The sequence below is a fragment of the Lygodium microphyllum genome, chromosome 10 (genome assembly GCF_053477565.2).
Source record: "Lygodium microphyllum isolate KBCC chromosome 10, Lygodium_microphyllum_v1.1.10, whole genome shotgun sequence".
Lineage (NCBI taxonomy): Eukaryota > Viridiplantae > Streptophyta > Polypodiopsida > Schizaeales > Lygodiaceae > Lygodium > Lygodium microphyllum.
The window spans coordinates 95,599,913-95,623,067 of record NC_141144.1 but is presented as its reverse complement, the minus strand read 5'-3'; the positions used below and the strand labels follow the sequence as shown (position 1 = coordinate 95,623,067).

The 23,155-nt window shown below is 37.3% G+C and overlaps 1 protein-coding gene across 3 annotated transcripts in view; it reads right to left on the bottom strand.

The window, feature by feature from the left end:
• Nucleotides 1-17,031: 17,031 nt before the first annotated feature.
• The window catches only part of LOC148030308 (uncharacterized), a 123,020-nt gene continuing 116,896 nt past the window's right edge, over nucleotides 17,032-23,155 (bottom strand). For 2 of the 3 annotated variants that reach the window (XM_087686604.1, XM_087686606.1), the window contains exons 9-16: nucleotides 20,074-20,120; nucleotides 19,874-20,026; nucleotides 19,505-19,716; nucleotides 19,317-19,391; nucleotides 19,082-19,151; nucleotides 18,130-18,210; nucleotides 17,949-18,028; nucleotides 17,032-17,622 (exon numbers count right to left, since the gene is read on the bottom strand). In XM_087686604.1, the coding sequence (XP_087542730.1) occupies nucleotides 17,544-17,622; nucleotides 17,949-18,028; nucleotides 18,130-18,210; nucleotides 19,082-19,151; nucleotides 19,317-19,391; nucleotides 19,505-19,716; nucleotides 19,874-20,026; nucleotides 20,074-20,120 (797 nt within the window). In that variant the 3' untranslated portion in view covers nucleotides 17,032-17,543. Of the gene's footprint in view, nucleotides 17,623-17,948; nucleotides 18,029-18,129; nucleotides 18,211-19,081; nucleotides 19,152-19,316; nucleotides 19,392-19,504; nucleotides 19,717-19,873; nucleotides 20,121-23,155 lie in introns of all 3 variants that reach the window. The other variant, XM_087686605.1, reaches the window with a different exon arrangement.

The window sequence follows — 23,155 nt, the reverse complement described above, 5'->3', positions numbered from 1 at the left end:
TCATCACATCTCTGTCACGTATTTTCTCAAATTTGTGAGTAAATAACATCTTTGGGACTCCAAAACATGTCAGACTTTACGGATTTTGGCTAAAAGAGAAGAGAGAATCACGAAACGGTCTCCACTATCTCTAAAAAAGAGGAGAAAAGAATACCATATTCTTGCACATGTGTCTCTTTGGCCTATTTCTTAATCCCGTGATTAACAAAAGTACATTTTTGGAAGTTCCTTGTCTTTCTTTCTTGGTTCCTCACAATTGGTTATTGGCATACTATGATAGTTTATTATTATATAAGCTTTCCATTTAGTTTTATGTATTCTAATCGAGGGCAATCACTTGAATTTAAAATTTACTTGATAACAATCTGTGGACATCTCACCATTTTGGCAGTTTCTCTTGCTTGGCTCTTAATTTGACTGTGATTTTGGGGCTGTGTGCTATTATTTACAATAGCTTGTTTGTCTTAGATTATGCTTTTATCTCTTACATTATGGCTGGTGGATTGAATGCCAATACTATTGGAAGGCATAAATCTAGTAGGTTCTAATGCAGAAATTGCAAATTAAGCCATTGAGGCATAAGGGTGTAAAGCATGAACATTTTAATACAGATGACTGGGTTGAACTCGGTGAGTTATATAAATCTACAATTATTTTCTCACTCTCCAAGCGTGTCTACTATAACGTTGTCTCTAATGGGCAAACTGCATGCAGTTATGGGACAAGATTCACTATGTCTATGAAGCAAAGCCTTATCTCTCAAATATATTGATTGAAGCAACTCATGGATCTTTGTATAAATGAGGGGACCTCCATGTCCACCCACTTGAATGAGTTTCATTCTATTTTTGGTCACTTGTCTTTGTAGGGAATTGAATTTAAGGACAATCTTCCTCCCTTATTCTTGTTGGTTACATTTCCTGAGTCATGGGGTACATTCCATACTGCTATGTGTGCAAATATGCCCATAGATGGACTGAAATTGTAAGATGTAGAGGGTGCACCCCCATTATCAAATAGACTCATTATTGCTTCTGGATTTTTAGGGTGATAGATATGTATTCACAATATGCTTATTTTCATACAATTTTCCATCGCTTTTATTTGACCCAGTCCAAATACTTAACTAGTGATACTAGGAGATATTTGTGCACCTTCTTCAATGAAGAAGTGGTTTGCTACGACGAGAGATGAAAGGGGTTCATGAGGAACATATATATCTTTGAAAACTAGGAAGAAATCACATCCTCCAATAATTTTATTTTGCCGTCAAAAAGTGTTTATCATTTTTTCTTCCAAAACATTTTTTGCAAGAACCAATAGAAAATTATTATATTATGATTCATCAAACCAATTATTAGTAGCTTTGTATTGAAATAACCTCCCTCGAGCAAATTTGTAGTTGGTGGGTTGAGAGGCTCTTGAATGAAGAGGTTAATAGAAAGAATGTCGATGCTTTTCATATATCTATCATACTTTGACAGTTAGAGACAATAGTGGTAGGAGTGGTAATGACCACTGTGGAAGAGACTCTTAAAAGTCTCATTCTCAGTCATGTCTCACAGTAACTCCCATTGCCGTAAGTCTACATTGACTTATCACTATTGTCGAAAGTATGGTTATATTCTAACACAATGTAATAAAATGCACAATGATAAGTGTAAGGAAAAGAAAAAGAATAAAGTGTAGGAAAAGAATGATGATAGAATTGGTCCTAGCAAGTCCAGTGTCAAGATTGAAGAGATTAATGTCATGAAAACTGATTTTGATTATGACTACATACTTGCAACTTCTTATCTTGATTTTTCCTAGTTGACTAATGACTCATCTACCTATGCTTTTTCATGTTGATTGCTTGATTCAAGGGCTTTATTTCATGTCACCCCTCACCATTCAGAGTGTTTCCACTCATGTCGCAACATGACATGATCTCTCAAGTTGCATAATGACCTCACATTGGATTTTGTTGTTATTGGAGATATCCAACTATAGTTTTCTTCAAGTAGTACGTTTAGTTTGTATAAGGTATGCCATGTTTTAACTTTGACCAAAAGCCTCCTTTCAACTGGATAGTTGGATGATGCACATTATGTTGGATAGTTTGACCAAACGCCTCCTTTCAACTGGATAGTTGGATGATGCACATTATGTTGTATCTTTTGGTGATTCCTCATGGAAGCTTATTCATGGGAACCTTGTCTTGGCACAAGGTGCCATGTTTGGTGCTCTTTATTCCTTACTTGTATATGGGTCTATTCACCATGTTTTGGAAATGGTTGTTATACCACATATATCGTTATAGTATCATCACCTTGAGCACATGTCATTAAAGGGAGTGAAAATTCTTACACGTCTGTAGTATCTTTCGCTCCTTAAGTATTTTGATTCTTGATCATTATATTTATGGGTAGGCAAGCTTATAGCTCACATAAGAAGTCACGCATTATACACATGGGTAATCCCCTCTAGCTCGTGTTCCTGATGCTTGTGGAATTGTGCCCTATAAGTCATTCGGTGTGGTGTGAAGTATTTAATTACTTTCATTGATGATTGCTCACATAAGGTCTAGGCATACACCATAAAGCATAAATGAGAAGTCTTGGCTACATTTTAGTTTTGGCTTGCTTTTGTTGAGAGCCGATATGGGTATAGACTGAAATACATATGATCTTATAATGGAGAAGAGTATATATCTAAACTATTTGAGAAATTTTGTGAAAAGAGGGATATTAAGTGTCAATTGACTGCCTTGTGCACCCACCCCAAGATGGTATACCTAAGCGCATGAATATGACGATTCAGGAGCGAGTTCGTAGTATGCTTAGCTAGGTAGACTTACTATAGCACATTTGGACTAAGGTAGTTATTACTATCGTACATTTGATTAATCGAATCACGTGCACTATTCTTGATTATTATTAGGTTGTAGAGGAGGTATGGTCTAGAAAACGTCCATCTTATGCTCATTTACATATCTTTGGTTGTGAGGCTTTGTGCCATGTTCCCAAGGACAAGCACAATAATCTAGTTCCTAAGCCCATGAAATATATCTTTCTTGGTTATGTGGACGTATGTGAGATGAGCTATTGCCTATCATATCTACAGGCTCGGAAGGTTGTCCATAACCATGATATTGTTTCTATTAAGAGAAAATGCATAAGCAGTCTGAGTAAATCATTGAGGTACATAGGGTGATATTTCATGAGAAGCCTCATATTATTGTATAGCTAGCTAGATAGCTTGTAGTAGATGATGTTGCAATGGCCCAGGACCATGATATTAGACTAGAGGTACAAGCCTCACAACCTATTTTACAATGGTCTACTAGAGATAAACGTCAAATTGATTGGTTTGCACCCTCTATGGATTATGTTATGGTAACAAATGCGGATGAGCCTCTAAGCTATGATGAGACCATGCATAGAGGTGATAGTTGCTCTTGAAAGAGGGCCATGCAATTAGAATCTACCTCACTGTAGAAAAATCATACGTGGGATTGGGTTCATTTTCCTAATGAGAAATGTACTTTGGCATGCAAGTGGGTGTAAAAGTTAAAGATTGGTTGCTAAGGATTTTAAGCAAGAGCATGGTGTTGACTTTGATGAAGTTTTTTCTCTTGTCATCAAGATGACTATCCTACACTTGGTTTTGGCTTTGCTTGCATATCTCGATCCGAATCTATATTAGATGGATGTCAAGATAGCTGTCTTACATGGGGACTTACGTGATGGGATTTATATGCAGCAATAGCCTAAGGGCTTTGAGATAAAAGGCAAGGAACACCTAGTGTGTAAGTTGAGAAAGAGGCTTTATGGCCTTAAGTAAGCACCTATGGAATAGTACCACAAGTTGGATGCCTTCATGCATTTGAGGGATATTTCCATAGTGATATGGATTTGTATTTATACACAAAGAAGGCCCGTGATGGTAGCCTTATGATTTTGAAGCTCTATATGAATGATATGCTAATTGCTGGAAGTGGTCATGATGAGCTTGATGCCTTAAAATGCTAGCTTAAGAAGAGCTTGGAGATGAAGGACATGGGACATGTCTCATATATTCTTGGGATACGCATCACATGTAATCACTCTCAGTGACTCCCTTACTTGATGTAAAAGGATTACATCTAGAAGGTCCTTGAGCGATTTCATATATAGTATGTTAAGCCTATTGACTTTTCTTTACCTTCTCATGTGAAGGTAGGTTAGGCTGATTATCTATAGTCTAAAATGAGTAAAAAACTGAGATAGCGAAGATTCGTATGCATTTATAGTAGGCATTTTGATGTATGCCATGATAGCCACTTGTTCTGACAAAGTATTTGTAGTGGGAGTTGTGACATTGTATATACCTACACCTGGCAAGAGACATTGGGATCCCATAAGCAGTATCACAAGGTACCTTAAGGACACTATAGATATGTGCAAATCTTATGGTGGCAAGGATACAAGAGTCGTGGAATACACTAACTCTCATTATGCAAGACATGCAAATAGTATAAAGTCCACCTCTAACTATGTCTTCACCTTTGCTAGAGATACTATTTCTTAGATGTCAAGGGCAGAGACATAGTATGTTGTAGCCCCCACTGAGGCTTGCATGGAGGTTCTCTGGTTAGGCCTTTTAGTTTTGCAGCCCTTGGTATTACTAATGTGGCCCTTACATTGCATTTGGATTCTATGAGTGCCATTCAATTGGCCAAGAATATGGTCTTCTATGTGAAGGCAAAGCACATTGATGTGTGCTATCACTTCATTAAGGAGGTGGTAGAAGACAAGTTTCTTGAGCTTGTCAAGATCTCCATTGATGAAAATCCTACAAATTTGCTCATTAAAAGTTTCTCAGAGGAACGTTTTGTCTTCCTTAGGAAGATGATGGGTATAGGATGAGATGACATCTATGCCTCATCCTATTGTATTTTATGTACATTAGTACTTTGTCACTTTGTTCTTGTTCTCTCCTCACTAGGGGCACATTTTTCTTTAAGTGGGAGGTCGTTGGGGGTAAAGGTGTATGATCTAACCACCCATGTATTTATTGCATTGACAATACCCATATATCTAGGCACTCTAGGTTGCAGGGGCTCATCCTTAGCACCTTATTCTTTACTCTTTTAGTGACATTGAATAAGGGAAGGCATGTCAAACATTATGACTATTAGAGTTCCCACATACAGTGTCTCTCTCTCTTGCTCTTTTACTCCATCTTCCATTGCTCTTACTTTCACTTATGTGCTTATACTTGGACTCTGTCTTTTATTATTTTTATTTATGATAGAATTTGTTTATTTAACGTATGATCTGTGACTTATAACATGAGACATATGTGTGATACTAGTCCCAAAATCCCTAGCGGATAAACAAAGAGATACTAATGTGTTTTGCATTATGGTGAGCATATTATTAGACATAGTTATGCACAATTATTATTTTTGGGTGTGCATTTGATTATGTGGAAATTATACGCTTCATAGCATGGAAATATTATTGAAAAATTTTATATTGTATAGTATGGAAATTTTATATTTTATTAGTGATTACAAGTGCAAGGACTTTGCATGCACACATATGCAATTGATTTATTTTTAGATATAAATCTATTTAGAACAGGATGTGTTAGACTTATTTTTTCAAAAGCAAGTCATGCAAGAAAAAGAAAAGGAGTATAAAGAGGTGTCTTTATTGCATCCTCCCTCCATACTAAAATGATACAACACTTTGCATAACACCTTTGTGATAGATAGAGCAATCCCTTTGTTCTATCTTTGATTATGTGTATATCAAGAATGTGATTCTCTTTGCTCTATCTCTAATTATATGCATATCAAGAATGTGATTCGCATGTCCCAAATCCTTTATCTCAAATTTTTCCATCAACCTTTTCTTTATGGCATCAATATCATACTTGTTTGTCCCAACAATTAGCATTAAATCCACATATATAATTAACACTATCGAGTTGCCATCCTTATCTTTTCTAATGTGTAAGTGACGATCCATCTCACTTCTTTTGTATCCATCGACCAGAAAAGTGGCCATTGGTTGCTACATGTAAATTCCGTCATGAAGGACACCATGCAAGAAAGCCATCTTTATATCCAATTGCACAAGGTCCATATCTTCTTCAGCTAATAACACAAACATAATCCGAAGAGTAGTCATTTTTACCATAGTTGAAAATTTCTCATCAAATTCCATGCATTTCTCCTCTTGGGGGGTTCACTATATGTAAACCCTCTATATAACATACATTCAAGGCATATTTAAAAATACCCTTGTCTGTGAATTTCTCAAAAATAAAACATGCCCCTTTTCTATTCAATCTATAATATATCCCCTTTACATAGAAATATTATGTATGTAGAAAAATATGTAAAAGTGGTATAAATTTCCTTCTTTTGAACCCATGTGATATGCTTACATACTTTTGAGCAACTCCCCCAAGTTTCTCCTACTTAAAGTCTTTGGCTACTGAAGGTGCCTTGTACTTTGGCTTAGCATTATTGGCTAGAACCTTTAGTTCTTAAACCCACTTACATGGCAAAGAATTTTTTCCCTTTGGAAAAGGAACTAACTCCCAAGTCTGATTCTTTATGTGGTAGGATCCAATTCTAACTCCTAGCTAACTCCCACTTAAGCGTATCATCATGAATCATGACCTGCTTATAACAAGATGGCTCCCCACAATCTGTTAGCATCACATAGTGAGCCCCAAGTTAAAATTCTCAACATGACAAGAGACACAAGTAGATCTCCATAGCACTATGGGTTGAATTTAAGTGGAAATCTCAACTTTCACTTTTTCTTTGTGAGACATTGTAGGCCCTCAACATGTTTCTCAACAAATCTATCCACTTTTATGCAACAAGCAAAAGCACCATTTATACGATCATTTTCCCTCGACAATACAACAGATGGCAATGCACCTTGGAAAGTATCCTTCTTGTTTTCACTTCCTGGAGGGGATCTTTATGCATCTCTTCCTAATCAAAAATCGCATCAATTTTCCTACCTTTTGGATCTTAGAGATGGTAACCCAGTTTGCCACCCAGTATGTTGCCTGTAAACATGCATGTTTTTAACTTTGGCTTTAACTTGTTGTGCTTCCCTTTTGGTACAAGCACATAAGCTTCATAGCCTCCTCAAGAACGCTACCATCTAATGTAGTATTTGGAGACCCATTTATCAAATGTACAATTGTTGTCTTAGCTTCATCCCAAAACCCTTGGCTAAGGCTAGCTTTTGAAAGGATTAGCACTCTCTCATTACTAGTTCTATTTATGCAATCAATTACACTATTTTATGTGAAATCACTAGATGCAATGAGGTCCCTTTGGATGCCACAAGCTTCATAGAAACTTCCGAATTTTTGAGAGATATACTCTCCACCGTTATCTATCCTAAGACACTTCAAACACTTTCCAAACTAATTTTCTACAGATGCCAAAAATTTTTGAAAGCAAGATAATGCATAGAAAAAGCCCACGAATTTCTAATAGCATAGGTAAAGCCATAGGAAAAGCCCACAACTTTCTAATAGCATAATCAATAAATGTAATAAAATAGATATCCTCCCATAAAGACCTTGTAGGCATAGGCTCACATATATCACTATACACTAACACAAGTGGCTCACTCTTTTTTCTGTTTAAGTTTCTCTTATGGGTAAACAAACATGTTTATAACTTATATATTATCTACATAATAAAAAATCCAAGAAACTGAAAAACAACAATCCAAACGGAAAAGCATTTCCATTCCTTTCTTAGACATGTGACATAATCGATGTTTCCATAGAGATACACTTGGCTTCTCGATTCTACTAGAGTTACATGATCTTTTACTGTGGATACATGAAGAGAATCAAAGGTTCCAAACTTGGTTCCTCTAGCTACAACAAGTGAGCCCTTGTAGACTTTACTTGACTGACTACCAAAGGTAGTGGAATACCCCAAGTCATCAAGCTGGCCAATAGACATCAACCTGTTTGTGAGCTTGGACCCCGGGGGGTTCACTATAGATGTTGTATGGTATCACATGAGTGTAAGGGAGGGGTTTTTTGAAAGGGGACACTTAAGTGTATACATTAGAGGTAGACCCCTCTTAATTTCCTATATTTAAGGAGGGGATAGAGGGAAAAAAGAAAGGGGGGATGCATTTAATCACCTCTCTCCATAGATTGGTTTCTCCATAGCATACAAGAGACCTTGGTAAGTAAGGTTAAAACCCTAAACCCTCACATAGTAGGGTTATTGAATTAATCATAGTGTGGGAGGGGGGAGTTGGCACTCTCCCATGGTTTTGGTAGAGAGATTCAACTCCCCTTCTTCCAAAGAGAGCTTGGTGTCTGCTTAGTGTAGTTACTTTAAGTATAAAGGGGTTTGATTCCCCTACTCTCTCTCCTCATATGGTAAGGGGGCACAGGCACTCAAAAACATTTTGACACATACTTCGATGGTATCCAAGTGCCACTACATAAATCACTTTGTGATATGACCATTTTGATACTTTTAATTGCTTAGGATAATTCCAACTTTTAAAAAGAAAGTTAGTATATGTTCTATGAAGACTTACATTTAAGAAAGGGGATACATAAAAATTTATACATGTATATATCTTATAAGCTTAAATAGAGGGATATATTAGTCTTACAAGCTTCATAAATAGGGGTTTTTTTTTAAGTCCTTGCACGCACGTGACATGTCTTCTTTACTATGAGTGAACCCCCCGTGGCTTGGACACATGTCATACAATCTTAAGGGTGAAGTTAAAGCCATCTGAAATGAAAACTATACATCTTCTACACCAACTATGTCATGCAATCTTAAGGATGAAGTTAAAGCCATCTGAAATGAAAACTACACATCTTCTACACCAACTATGTCACATACACAGTCATTTCCAAGGTTGATAGATCTATGCCTACTACTATCATAGGAACAAAATCACTCCCTATGAGGAGTTATATCATAAGAAGTACCTAAATGAAGTATCCAATCTGGGTTCAAGTGTTGATCTTATGCAACCAACACATGTGTAGGAAGATTAAAAGTAAGCAATACTTCACCATCATCTTAATGTGCAATTACTATATTCACTTCCTCAATCTTCAATTTGCTTTGCCCTCTTTCTTGTCAATATTATTCTCATCCTTCTTATTTTTTTCTCTTGCTTCCATTTATGATAGTCCTTTGTAATATAACATATTTTACCATAGTGGAAGTATGCAATGTTCTTTCTTGGACCTAGATTTGCTACATAATCAGCCATGGTCATGGTTCTTACCTGTATAGTGTTTTTTCCTCTTTTTTCCTAAGTTAACAATGCTTGACTGTTTTTGCCTTGGTTCCTGGAATTCTTGTGTATCTCTTTAGTAAGTAGATTTTCAATAAGTAGATTGTCCAAACATCATTGAACTTCAACTCATCATTTGGAGTTGAATTACTAATGATTGTCCTAACGGTGTTTCACGATACATACAATGGATATACCAAAAAGATTGCCTTAACCTCATCTTTAAACTTCAATTTCTTTGTGTGCATTTGAGTGAATATTATATTGAACTCATCGAGATTGGAGGCAATACCGATACCCTTCATTTGTAACTCAAATAGTTGAGTCATCAAGTACACTTTAATTAAGGCAATTATGTCATGTAACTTTTTCCATAAGTCATGCATAGTCATTTCATTCACAACAAGAAGTAAACTAATATTGCCATGTGCAATTTGATAATGGACTTAACCAATGCATCCAACTCCTTTAACTCATTCCAAATATATCTATAGGTTTCCATCTATATATCTTACCACCTTCAACTACTACTTCTATATTAGGACATCCTAGATTCTCTTTCCATAGGCACAAGTCTATACTATCAAATTTCATGATGTTATAGAGCTCACTATCCATAGTGCATAATGAAGCCATGTTTACCAACAGCAACAAGCTATTAAGTACAAGGGGCCAGTAATTTTTTTTAAAATGCACTGAAAATCAACAAAGCTTTTGCAACAATTACTCAATATAACCAAATTTTAGAATAACTCAAATGAAGGATTGATGAACATTGAGGCATATAATACTCGTCAATTTTTGCAATAATTACTCAGTATAGCCAAAAGTGGAAATAAGTCAAATGAACGATTGATGAGCAATTATGCATATACTATTGTCTAGAGGCTATGAGAATCAATGTATAAAATCAATACATTGTATTACTGCATCAAGAAGTTCTCATGGTGGACATAAAAGCACAATAGCATCTAGGTATCCAAAAATACATGAGAGGCTAATTTCACAGATATCACTGCAGTAAAACCAAAACAATGTTTGCAAAAGTGCTCATTCACAAACACATATCATAGATTGGATCTCATATCTCACAATACCTCCAAGTAGTACATTGCAATAGTACATATACCAAGGATATTTGCATCAATAAACAATTGCCATATACAACTTTAACTAACAACAAACTCTAGAACTCTAGATTTTGCAATTAGCAACCTCTATAAAACAATTTGCAATCTAATACAGTTTGCATCGAGCAATCTATAATATATTACCTTCACTAGTAGGTAATATATATATATAGTGTCACACTGGATGCTATAACATATGACCTAATTTACAGATTTCCAACAATCTATGTAGAATTGCAAAAAATGATAAAAAAGAATGTATAGGACTTACATGTGAAAAATGGAGCCTAAAATAGCTCAAATTAAAAAACTGAGCAGATTATATTCCCATGGACTTGCCCAAGAATTTTTTAAACCTCTTCGTGCACGTCAAATCTCATCCAAAAAGGAGACTATGAAGATTTCCACTCATTAGCTAGTGAGACTCCTACAAGCTCTAATATTAATTGATGTAGCTACATGAGAATGCATAAAGAGAGAGAGAGAGAGAGAGAGAGAGAGAGAGAGAGAGAGAGAGAGAGAGAGAGAGAGAGAGAGAGAGAGAGAGAGAGAGAGAGAGAGAGAGAGAGAGAGACAGAGAGAGACAGAGAGAGAGAGAGAGAGAGAGAGAGAAGAGATGCTATGTTTGTGGTGCCTCAATAACTCTCTTGTAATAAGTGCCTTATCGTCTTATCACTTTAACATAAAAAGAATGAGCATATACATGTACAATTAAGGTTAGTGTATGAGGTGGATGGCCAACCACATTGGTCTTCTCCCAACAGTTGACTTGATAAAAAACTACAAAACCAACTTTAGTTGAATATTTGCATTTTAAGAATATAAAATGGGATAAAAGAAAGGGTAATTTCATGCATGGCATGGTTGTAAATTATTCAACGTAATGTTTTTTTGCTTGTGGATTGACTATCTTTAGATTCTCAATGTGATTGTTATCTTACCTTTAAAATATGTGCTTGCAATGGCAATTGATGGAAAAGAGGTTATGAGAATACACACCATTGGGATTCCCACAACAGTGCATCTTAACATCTTGCATGATACCTAAGAAAATCACCTTGCAAGCTAAGGATCTGGGGCTCTTGTGGGAGTTATATGTATTGTGTCATTTGATTACTCAAGTACCTAACAGGGCAAAGGATAGAGCAATAGGTGCCTCCTCAATGTAGAACGGCTCTTGAGGCTCAAGGAAGCTTAGCCAGGCTCTAAGCTTACAAATTGCTTGTGACCATGGAAGCTGTGCAATCACATACGATCTGACCTTACACGATTGGAAAGTTATATCCTACATGGGACAGTTTTAGGCCTCTCTTGCAAGAGTTATGGTTTTGTATAAATTATTTGAGTTAATATGAATGCTTGTTTTTGAAGTGTTATTATGTGCTTAAGGTATGTGTTAATAACAAACCATGTGTAACAAATTAATAAAAGGAAATTGCAGTAGCATGCCCTTCTTAGATAACTTTTAAAACCTCATCAAGAAAAGTGTGAGGCCTTGGTCCCAATGAACAAGCATTGAGGGCTGGGTGAACTTGATAAGTTGGGTGATTTTCCTAAATACCAAATAGAGCTACTGGAACATGACTCCCCAATTTCATAGTATAAAGCTAGCTTAACACCTTTTTAGGAATACTTGAATACTAGTTATAATGGCTATGGAAGTCTCAAAGACAACTTCACTCTCTTTGAACCAAGAGCAATGTTAACCCACTCTCACCTTTCATTGGTTGCAAAGTGACCTTCTTATGTGGGCACTAGATTGCCATTTGGGGTTACCATCCCATGCTTCCCCTATGAAGTAAAACTAGAATTTTGACATCCAAATAAATCTCATACTTTCCGAGGGAAAACTAGATGATGTCGTGCATGGACTAAAGTTTCAATTGACTACTAGAGAACTCCTCTAGGTCTTAGAGAAGGCACCTCACAATAAGAATTGTAACACAACACAAAGAATCATCCATTGATCGACAAGACTTTGATTGAGGAGAAGATACATGTGGTTGATAGATTAGGCATATACCGCATTATCTTAGACACCATATGTTATATCACATACTTGGATGTTTAACCTCATGACCTAGACTTCATATATGCTTTCCTTGGTTTCTTCCTTAAGTCACATTCGTTTTGTACCTAAATAAAAAAAATTAGGTCTTGTATATAAAATAATTGCAAAATCTTAAAAATCACTATACACCATAGATATCCAAATACAAAATTACACAAGCACTTTAAGTTATCTTCCTAGATCCACTACATGTTCCTCTTTTAGTCTTATCAAATGATTGCATATCAAAAGTTGAAATTTGCATAATCCCAAATCTAAAGAGAAAATCAATAAAGAGGAGACAATTTGGGCAAGGCTAGGACAAGGCAAGATCCACTCTACTTTCTCAATTGCTGAAGAAGAAACTCAAGGCACATCCCCAATCATACGCTATCCTTTTCAAGCAAACCAACCTTGAGTTATTCCTCTCATCAACACAAACTTCTACAAGAGTTGTAGCCCACTTCAACAATAGCTCAAGTTCTTTATCAGCACACCCACATGGAGCTTAGTTCTTCTTAAACAATAACCTCTCAAGGCATTGATCTTCAATTATCTTGTTCCTCAACTTTTGTTATATACACTTATATGCATATAACCAAACCTAGAGAGCCCAAACTACTATTTCCAATTAGCCTATGTATTATAATCCTCACATATGCAAGGCTAAAAACCTAACGTATGATGATTGTATGTCACCACCAAAAGAAAGAAACATAGCACCTACGCATTCTGAGCTTAGAGATGTCCAATGGCCTCAATCAATCGGCTAAGTAACTAGTATCCTTTGCAAACCCTCCATATATACACTACGAGCATATTGAGAACATGACATACCTAGGGAGTCTTGACTTCCCTATGATTAGACCTATGTCCTTGAGTCACTAGATCTCCCTTTCTCCTTCTAACCCATTCGAGCACTAAAGCATTGAACATGTAAATAACAGGTAATGAATGGAAAATATGTATTCCTCCATGTGTTATTTATTACTCTCCATAAAAAATGGATAAAGATTCAAATGATAAGTAGATTGTATTGAATAGGAAATGCACATCCTCCAGTATATGAAGATAGATCCACAATTCCTCACGAACAAGAATTTTTCCTATCCCTCAGCTAAGGAGATCCCCTTGCTTTCTCAACAACCACCACTATCAACAAGAATTGTGAATAGAAACAATATACTAAGTACTAATTCTATGACCATATGGACTCATAATATTTGCACCATAACCCATACATAAAGTGGGTCTTCAAATGTAGGACAACACTTCAGGCTAGCCTAGAGGAGTTCAAACTATCTCCAAGTCCAACAAAATATATCATGTGCGTAAAAAGAAGGCCAACACTCCCCTTAGGAAGGTGAATGTACAAGAGATTCCAAGTGTACATACAAAAGTCTACAGAGAATTATAACACATCACATCAACTTCTACATCCAACATTTATCCTTCTAAATATTTCTTACTCATCATAGAGGTGTATGAATATCTAAAGGAGTACATTATTTGGGATAGTGAATATATTCTTAAGTATATGCGGAAAGATCCATGAATCCTCATCAATAACAATTTTTCCTATCCCTCAATTAAGGAGATCCCCTTCTTCATCAATAACCACTACCAACAAGAATCATGAATGGGAACATTCTAAGTACTACTCATGTGAGTACATCCAATCATGTAATTTTTGTATTATGATCTATACATGGATTGGGTTCTCAAGTGTAAGACACCCTCTAGACTCACCTAGAGTTCAATCCATCTCCCAACCCAACAAAATATAATTTATGCATAAATAAAAGACTAGCACTCTCCCTTAAAAGTGAATGTACATTAGATGTCTAACTAACTTCCATATTGAGCCTTCATTTTTCCAAACCTTGCAATCGATCCTCTTTAGCCACCCAAGCTTCATCAAAAAGTCTACTAGCAACTACAAAGATCTCCAAACACCTTTTGAATCCATGGACTCTTCGACTTCTATCCAACAAGACCACCATATCCCTCATCGTGACCAAGCCAAGAGCCATCACCTATCAAACAATACCCTTTCCTTCCCCAACAAACTTGCAAATTAAATCTTAGCATTCAATGTCGACTATGGAAGGGCAAGCACATTATCTCCGTCGAAGAGTGCTAAGGGATAGACACTCATCTAGGAGGGCATAAATGTTAACCTAATTCCAAAATTGCCAAAAAAACGCTACTGAAAATATTAACTACAAGAGTCCAAAAGTTAAGAGGAAGCTCCCAAGGGCATTAGGAGTTACTAAAGCATCAAATATAAAAGTTACCAAAAATAGTGGCTACCATAAGAAATAATTGTTAAAGATAACTAGCAATAATCAATAGTGAAAAATAGAAAAGAGAAATCAAGATGGGGCCTAGAAAATTGGCAAAGTAATTTTCAAAGATATTAAAGGCCTCAATGTCTGAAAAGTGTCTCTCTATTCATTTTTCAACATTCAAGGCAAGTCCACTATATATCACAATAAGTTGTAAAACACCACCAACACAACAAGAATGGCTATTATAAAATCCAAGTGTTAGGCTCTCCCATGTAGATTGTAATAAGCTATGAATAAATGCAAAATATTCAACACTTTCGCACGCATATAAAATATTGTGCATGCTAAACAAAGAAACTATGTGCATGCAATAGCTCACCCCCCCTCAATTTTTAGATCAAACCATAAAACATTAATTCCAATAGGCACAACATTAACTCCAATGGGCTATACGTGTGTGTGTGTGAGGGAACCAATTGAGCAAAGCTCCATTTCCCATCCTTTTCTTCTTGCTCTCCTCCTCTATTGTCCTCTTGGCAATGGAGCGACACTGATAGACGAATCAAGGAAGAAGAGACAAACCAATCAAGAGGTTCCACATTCCAAATACACTTACCAAAAATCGCATGACACATCGCAGGGGAGAACTTGTTGGTTGGAAGCACGAGTACAAGCTAACTAGATGAGAGAGAGATTGAGCAAGAGAGAGGAGACACGAGAAAGGACATGTCAAGTCCTATTGTTCCGCTCCTCATAGAGCATAAGGACTCTAAGCATCCCGTTTCATTAGAGGGTTTTGCAATGCTCCTTATCACTCGAAGTCACTTTGCTATTTTTTATCATAATCAAGGATCATAGACATCTATAGTACTTGGAACTTCATCATCCTAAAATGTGATCCAAGACTCTCCAATGGCATCGCACCTTGATCTTATAGTATATAGTATAACAATATATGTAATGCTACTCTTAACTCTACCTACACCAATATACCTTGTAGATGTCCTTCGATGGAATATCCTCTTCTCCTCTACAAACTTATGTGAAGAGGGCAAATTTTTTGAGTGGCAGATGTAAATGTGTATCTATTTGATTAGGTGTTTTATAAACTCATCACAAAGATGGAAAGACTAATGTTGGATACTATGTCATATTTGTGCATGGTTGTTGGATGAGACTTGCTTAGCATTTTGATCTCACATTATGAATTCAACTTTACATCGACTGAAGATTTTCCTTGAAGATTTTCAAGGGTATTAAAAATAAGGCGTTTACTAACACCATCTTTTTGAGTTTTTTTCAATTTCTCAAAAACAACCATAAGCAATAATATGTTCCATTGCACCAAGTTCCAAATTAATGAAATTTTCAAAATTCACGAAATCCATTTTGATTTGAAATTTCCATATTGATGGAAAATTCCCAAATTTTCGAATATGGAATTGGTGGGATTTGAAGATTTTTGTGGACCACTATTTGAGATGAGGATAATCCAATATGAGATCAAATGGTGAAATAGATATGTCCTCATCATGCAAGCTCAATAAAGTATAAATTTGGAATACCAAGAATATAGAGGGCCTCTCTCCACCATTAACTTGTTTGAAGGACATGTGCATACATAAGTCTCTCATGAATGTCACTATTTAGAAGAGAGCATTTATAACTAACATTGTATCACACAATTCTAAATATCTGGTGTCTCATGGGGTAATGATTCAAAGCAATTTGAATCATAGTTGCTGTCATGATAAGCAATGGACTTTTCACAGGCTACCATAGAAATTTTTCTTTCATTTCTCATCTTGAATGTAGGTATGTCTATACCTCCAAATCTCCACTACATAGTGAGTATCAATATGACCAATGTATCAAAAAGCTGTAGTTTCATCAAACCATACATTACATTTTCTCAATTAATTTGACCTTGCAAAACCTCATGGTAGCCTAGCAAACATGCCTTCTATGATAATAAATATAAAAAGAGAATTGAATTGACTCTCCATTATACATCATGCATAGCACTCTATAGTGGTAATATCAACAAATAGCAACTTCTTTTAAGGTCAAACTATGGACTTCAGCATAATTCATAAAATAGTGCATCAAATAAAAGGCCTTGACGTACTTGGTCTTCTGAAAAGTGTTTCACGATACTATATAAATACTTAGAATCAAACAGGCTAGAATGTTTGTGTAATTGCATATTGGAAGGAAGGTCTCAAGGGCCAATCACTCACAACATGAAAACCAATTCAAGAGGGTGCTAGCAAAACATACCACCTTCTAGAACACAGAAGCAAACACAACAATTGAATATTTTGGTGATCCAATAAAAAAGTAGCTTCCATAAAAATAAATGTTGTACATGTCACCATCCTAGAAGAATGTTCATATACCTTCCCTCCCTCCCTAAAAAAGCTTTTCCCAAAAGCCCTGAATAAACCTCCAAATCTCAAACAGCTTGTGTTCTTGAGCAACATGAGTGAATCCTAATTCTCTGTACACCATGCAACCTCATAAAATATCGAGTATAGTATGGATAAAGCTCCTCCTCTTTGCATAAGGGAACCCACAATCTATTTTGCAAGGTTCTGATCACCCCATTCGGAAAGCTCTGAATCACCCTACAATCTCCAAACAGCTAGCGTTTTTAAAGCAACATGAGTGCATCCCAAATCACTTTGTACATAAGGCCACTGATATGGGTAAACCCCCCTTCTCTTTACACAGGGGAACCCACAATCCATCTTGCAACATTCTAATCATCCCAGGTGTCTTAAACATCATACACTGACATTCGCTCTTTGATGCAACTACGACAAACAGGGCAATTCTTGCATTTTTCTGAACAGAAACTGAGTACATCATGGAAAGTAATGAGCCTCCCTCCCTCCCTCCCTCCCTCCCTCCCTCCCTCCCTCCCTCTCTCTCCCTCCCTCTCTCTCTCTCTCTCTCTCTCTCTCTCTCTCTCTCTCTCTATATATATATATATATATATATACGCGTCTGTGTGGCTGTCCACGTCTGTGTGTATCTGTGCACATGTGCATGTGTGCAGGCATGTGTGCACACATGTATGTGTCTATGTGCACACGCATGTGTGCACAAACATGGGTATAGGAGCATGGTTGAGTAGCAAATTCAAAATTTAAAAACCACGTATGAACAGATTGGAGACTACCTGCAAACAACACGATGGCGACATGGTAGCAGTACCACCGCAATCTCTCGTTCAAAACATACTCTGCACAACAATTTTTCCTACAATCCAGCAAGTTGTATGAATTTGTAGTTTGGGAATGGTTTCTTTAAAGCCAGAAAGAAAAAAATTGCAACCAAAGTAGCGATGGAAAGTATCATACATTTTGCAATCTATTGAACTCTTCTTCCTGATACTTATTTCTGTCAAGTTGTTCTTCTAGTGCTGCTTGCAATTTCCAGATCTGTACAAAATATCATATTGCCAATTGCATTTACTGTCAGGATATGAATCCATGGACTAGGGGTTTCCGATATTAGCTCTACTGAAACTGAAGCATGACACAAATGGGGTCAAACCAGTTATACAATTCGCAATTCGTAGAATGGTCTAAATACTTTTATTTTCAATAATCACAGAGACGTCTGTTTTCCTAGTTTCTAGAACCACTTATTGAAAAGGTTGTGTTCATAGAACCAGATGCCAAGCAGAGACATGATTGAGCAAAACTCTTCAGGAGGAGGTGTGCAATAGAATTCAATTATTAAATCTATACAAGCCAACACTTTCATCACAGGTAATCAAAATAAAATCCTGAAACCCTACCTCAACACATCATCAGGACGTGGGTACATGTAAAGTACAAACTATCTTTGAAAGTTGCTGATATTACATTCAGAAATTTTGGATGTATGTGAAATAAGCCATCCAGAATTCTGGCCTTCAGACTCTCAAGTTTCCAGATGAAAAAGTCAAAGTCCAACAAAATGGAAGCACATAGAATCATTCACAAGTAGAGCTCACAGAAGTAGCATGATATGGGTTTCTGTTGATCTTTCACTTCTGAACCAGATTTTAAAGGCCAAACAAAGGTGATCCTGCCAGATATGGATTGTGTATTGGAACATATAGCTGGCTACACCTTGTATACCTTTAGTGACCAGTGTTATGATACCAGTGCAGCTATTTTCGTGAACCAGAATGATATATGACTGGAATTATAAGCAATTCACAGCAAACCAAATCTTAAATAACAAACGTATGCACTAGTAGTTAGAATACCAAAACATTAAAACCATTGTATCCCAAAATGGAATGGTTACTCAACATCTCACCTCCTCTGCAAGATCTTTCTTTGGCATCTTCTTGACAAGCTGCGGAGGAAGGCTAGTAAAAGTGTCATAACTGCAAGAGAGAATGCTTAAAATGAAGTTCAGATAGGAATACAAAATTCAAAAGGCATGAATGAATAGCATCAAGAAAAGAGAGTTCTTTAAGTTGCATTTAAGCCCAATAGGACACCAGACTTGTTGAAACTGGTTGAAACTGATCCTATGCACTACGATGTACCCTGAGGTTTCGTCTGTCCAGAGATGAGCATGTTCTTCCTGGCTGCATTCATCAATCGACCACCATCCTAGAAGCCTGAAATGAGGATGAGGTTCAGGAAAACTTTATACAGCATACCAAATTGGTCTGAAGGAGAGGACATGAGGACAAATCCACAGAAGACAATCAAGATGAATTTATCTCCTGACCTTGATCCATGATCAAGAAACCCAAAAAAGTCTTGGGCCCTCTTAAACCATGGGTACAATTCTCCAATGCTAGTGCCATCAGTGGATCTTAGAAGTAGCACAAATTTCTCCACTACTTTTATGAATGAACAAATTATGGCTGCTCCTTGAAGTATAATAACAGGCAGAAAAACAATAAGAAGAGGGAATTCTTTTGCTTGTTTTGGGGTCCCCTGGAGAAAAAAGGTCAGAAGTTTGCCTCATTAGAAACAATTGAAATAAGCACATCCCTAAATCTAGCATGTTCAATACATGATATTCAAACAAATTTCTCATTTAAAGAATTCAAATGTAGATAGCTGTGTTATCAAATCAGAACATTTAGCACACCTCCAGCTTCATGCACAATAAGACCTGGAACATTAAGATAGGCAACTTAATAAGATGGCCTCCCAGATTCTCTAAGCCACAAAAGCCTGCTTCCACTTCATCTACATCACCTCCAGATGTGCTGGGCTCCCCTAAGGTTTCTCTCCTGACATGCGATGTGACTATAGCACAAGATTGGGCCCCATCTCTTGGAATTGAAGGATTGGACCATGTTGTACAAACCATAAAACTGAAGCATTCTGCAATCCTGCCAAACATACATACTTCAACAACAGATTCATACACTTTGGAACTAAAAGAAAGAACAATGACTCCCACAAAAGAAAGATGCTGTAATTTTATAAGTTGATGTAACCTTTAAAAAATCAGATTGAAAACTATGTGATTTGTTCTATGGGAAGGTCATAGAACACCCTGACGATGAACAGCACAGATCCAAGTTATTTACAGTAAAGACCTGCTTATCTGATCACTTAATTTGTGTAGCCAACAATAGCTATTATAGAGTTGCCTCATGATCAAAGTGTTGGGAGTAAAGGCGCCTCTGCCTAGCCGCCCGTGTATTACTACACTGACAGTCACTGCCACTACACACTGCAGGTGGCGGGCGCCCATCACCGTCACTTTATTCTTTATTCTTTTAGTGACAATTTGAATAAAGGAAGGCCCGGTCACACATTGTGACTGTTGGAGTTCCCATTTCTAGTCTCTCCCTTTCTTGCTCTTGCTCTCCCGCCATAGTTCTCGAATCCAACCTTCGATCCGTCGCTCCCTTTCAACTAGTATCAGAGCTTTGCTTTCTCTTGAGCTTGGTTCGTGGCATTCTCCCCATCGACTCCCTACTTGCATTGAGTCTCCTTCCCGGCAGCCATATCCAACTCCTTCGAGCTCCCGTCACTCCCCCCGAGCACCTTCCCGGCATTGTTGGGCACGTTTAGGGTATTACATCAGAGGTATTTGATCATTTTCTTCAAGGTTTACTTCAGTTCTCAGGTCTCACAGGCTGTAAACAAGTTGTGGGCAGCCATAGCTCACACCTCTTGGAGCTTCCTTCATCTGGATCTTGCTTCCAACCTATCAAGGCTTGCTGAGGCTTGGTGTAGGCCTTCTGTGGCCCTCATTTGTGCCCCCTTTGGGCCCCATTGTTGACACGTAGGACAGCAGACCCTCCCAGCCAGCTCACGTTTTTTTTTGCGCCTATTTAAAAATCTAGCCCAAAAGTCACTCTTTTTGTCATATCTCGAGCATTCGGAACCCGATTCAGGCAAGGTAAGAGTCTAATTTGGGGATTTGGTACGCTCCGGATGTGATGGTGATGTCAGATTTGCCAAATTATGATGACAAAATCTTCTGCAGCAGATTTCAGGTCTGAGATAGCATGTATTTGTATACCTATGCTTGTTTGGGCATGACTACATAACCGGTTGATGCCTATTCCATCCCGATTGATTGGGGGATTGAAGCTACATGTAATGCTATGATTTTGGCCTGATTTTGGGGCTGAAAATACACAATTTATAACAGTAAATGCATGCTGAATACTCTTGGGCTGAAGCTACCTTTCATGCTTTGATATATGCCTATTGGTTCCGGATGTATGTCTCGGGTTATGCTATGATGTATTGATCATCGAGGGACGATTTTGATCTTGTCATTGAATCTGGATGCTTTTGGAAGCTTAAGCTTATTTCAGCCCGCACTTATTGACATTGGCATATGCTTTGACAGTGATGCTTCTTGGGTTTATACATACCTGTTGCCTACGGCTTGATGCTCATGTCACGGTTGATTACCCTGTGCATACGTTGAGCTTGAGTGCTCATTAAAACTCCACCTTGGATGCATTTTGAATTATTTGGAGTAGTCTTAGATGTTACTTAGCTTGTCAGAGTTTGGATTGGGATATATTTGATGTCTTACATGCTTACGGATGCTCTACCGCCTACATGTTTAGGATGTACTATTAATGTATTATCTTGGACTTCTGTCATTGGCACTGTGTCTTGCCTTGGCTTGAGCTCTTGAGCTCTTGAGCTCGTACATACGACTTTTGTGCCAGTGGGAGCATTCTTGAATGCTTATCAGACATTGAGCAGGCGGTACTTTTATGCATTGAGCCGTTACATGCCATTGAGCAGTTACAGACACTTGAGACTTTGGGACTTCTTACCTTTTGGGATGATACATCATATGTCTTGGTTCACTGTATGCTTATGAGCTAAGTCTCAGTTTTGGATCCGTATCTTTGTGAACTAACACCTACTTATGTCAAGTTTTGGTAGTGGCAGGAACACTTTGCCCCGTTGTGACTGGCAGGTGTGCCTACTCACTGGCAGATGTTTGTATGACATACTTGGGTGTTGGATTCATGCTTATCGACCATCATATGCTTATGCTATGCCCGAATGATGCCGGCTTTGGTCTTGGCAATATCTGATTGCATTGGGATCCGCTTTTGGCACTGTTAGCTCTCTTTTACTGAAATTTGAAATTTATTACAGCAAGCATATATGTATGGACTGACATGGATTTTTCATATAGAAACACTGTGAAATAATGTACTTTCACTAGTACTTGGTGGGTAGAAGCTTTGGTTTCACTTTCCTCGCCATTTTCCCTCGATTTTGGTGATTTTTTTGTCATTTTCTACAGTAAACAGCAAGCAGTTTTGAACTATCTACAGTCTTCCAGCCTGCATTATGGCGAGTTCGTCCACTAATCATGCTATTTTTAACATCACTAAGCTTGATGGTACGAATTACTCTTATTGGAAGAGCCAAATTTGATGGGTGTTGGTACAGAAATCGCAAATCAAACCTTTGAGGTTAAGCGGGCATCCGCCTGCAACTATGCCAGATAAGGAATGGCTTGAGCTTGATGAGTTATGCAAGTCCACCATTGTATTGTCTCTCACAAAACAGGTTTACTACAATGTATTTAAGGAAGAACAGAGTGCATGGCAGTTGTGAGATAAAATCAAGAATCTCTATGACAAGAAAAATCCAGCGAGTCAAATGTATTGGCTGAAGCAGCTTATGGATCTGCGTATGAAGGAGATTGTGACTATGTCTGCTCACTTGAGTCAGTTCCATGCTATACTCAAGAACTTGACTTCGCAGGACATCACTTTTGCAGAAGATGTCACTCCTCTTTTCTTACTTGGTACTCTTAATGAGTCATGGGATGTATTCCACACTGTATTATGTGCCTCTACTGCTACCTTGAAATTATCTGATGTTGAGAGTGCTCTTCTACAAAAAGAGGTTAACCATAAGAATTTGG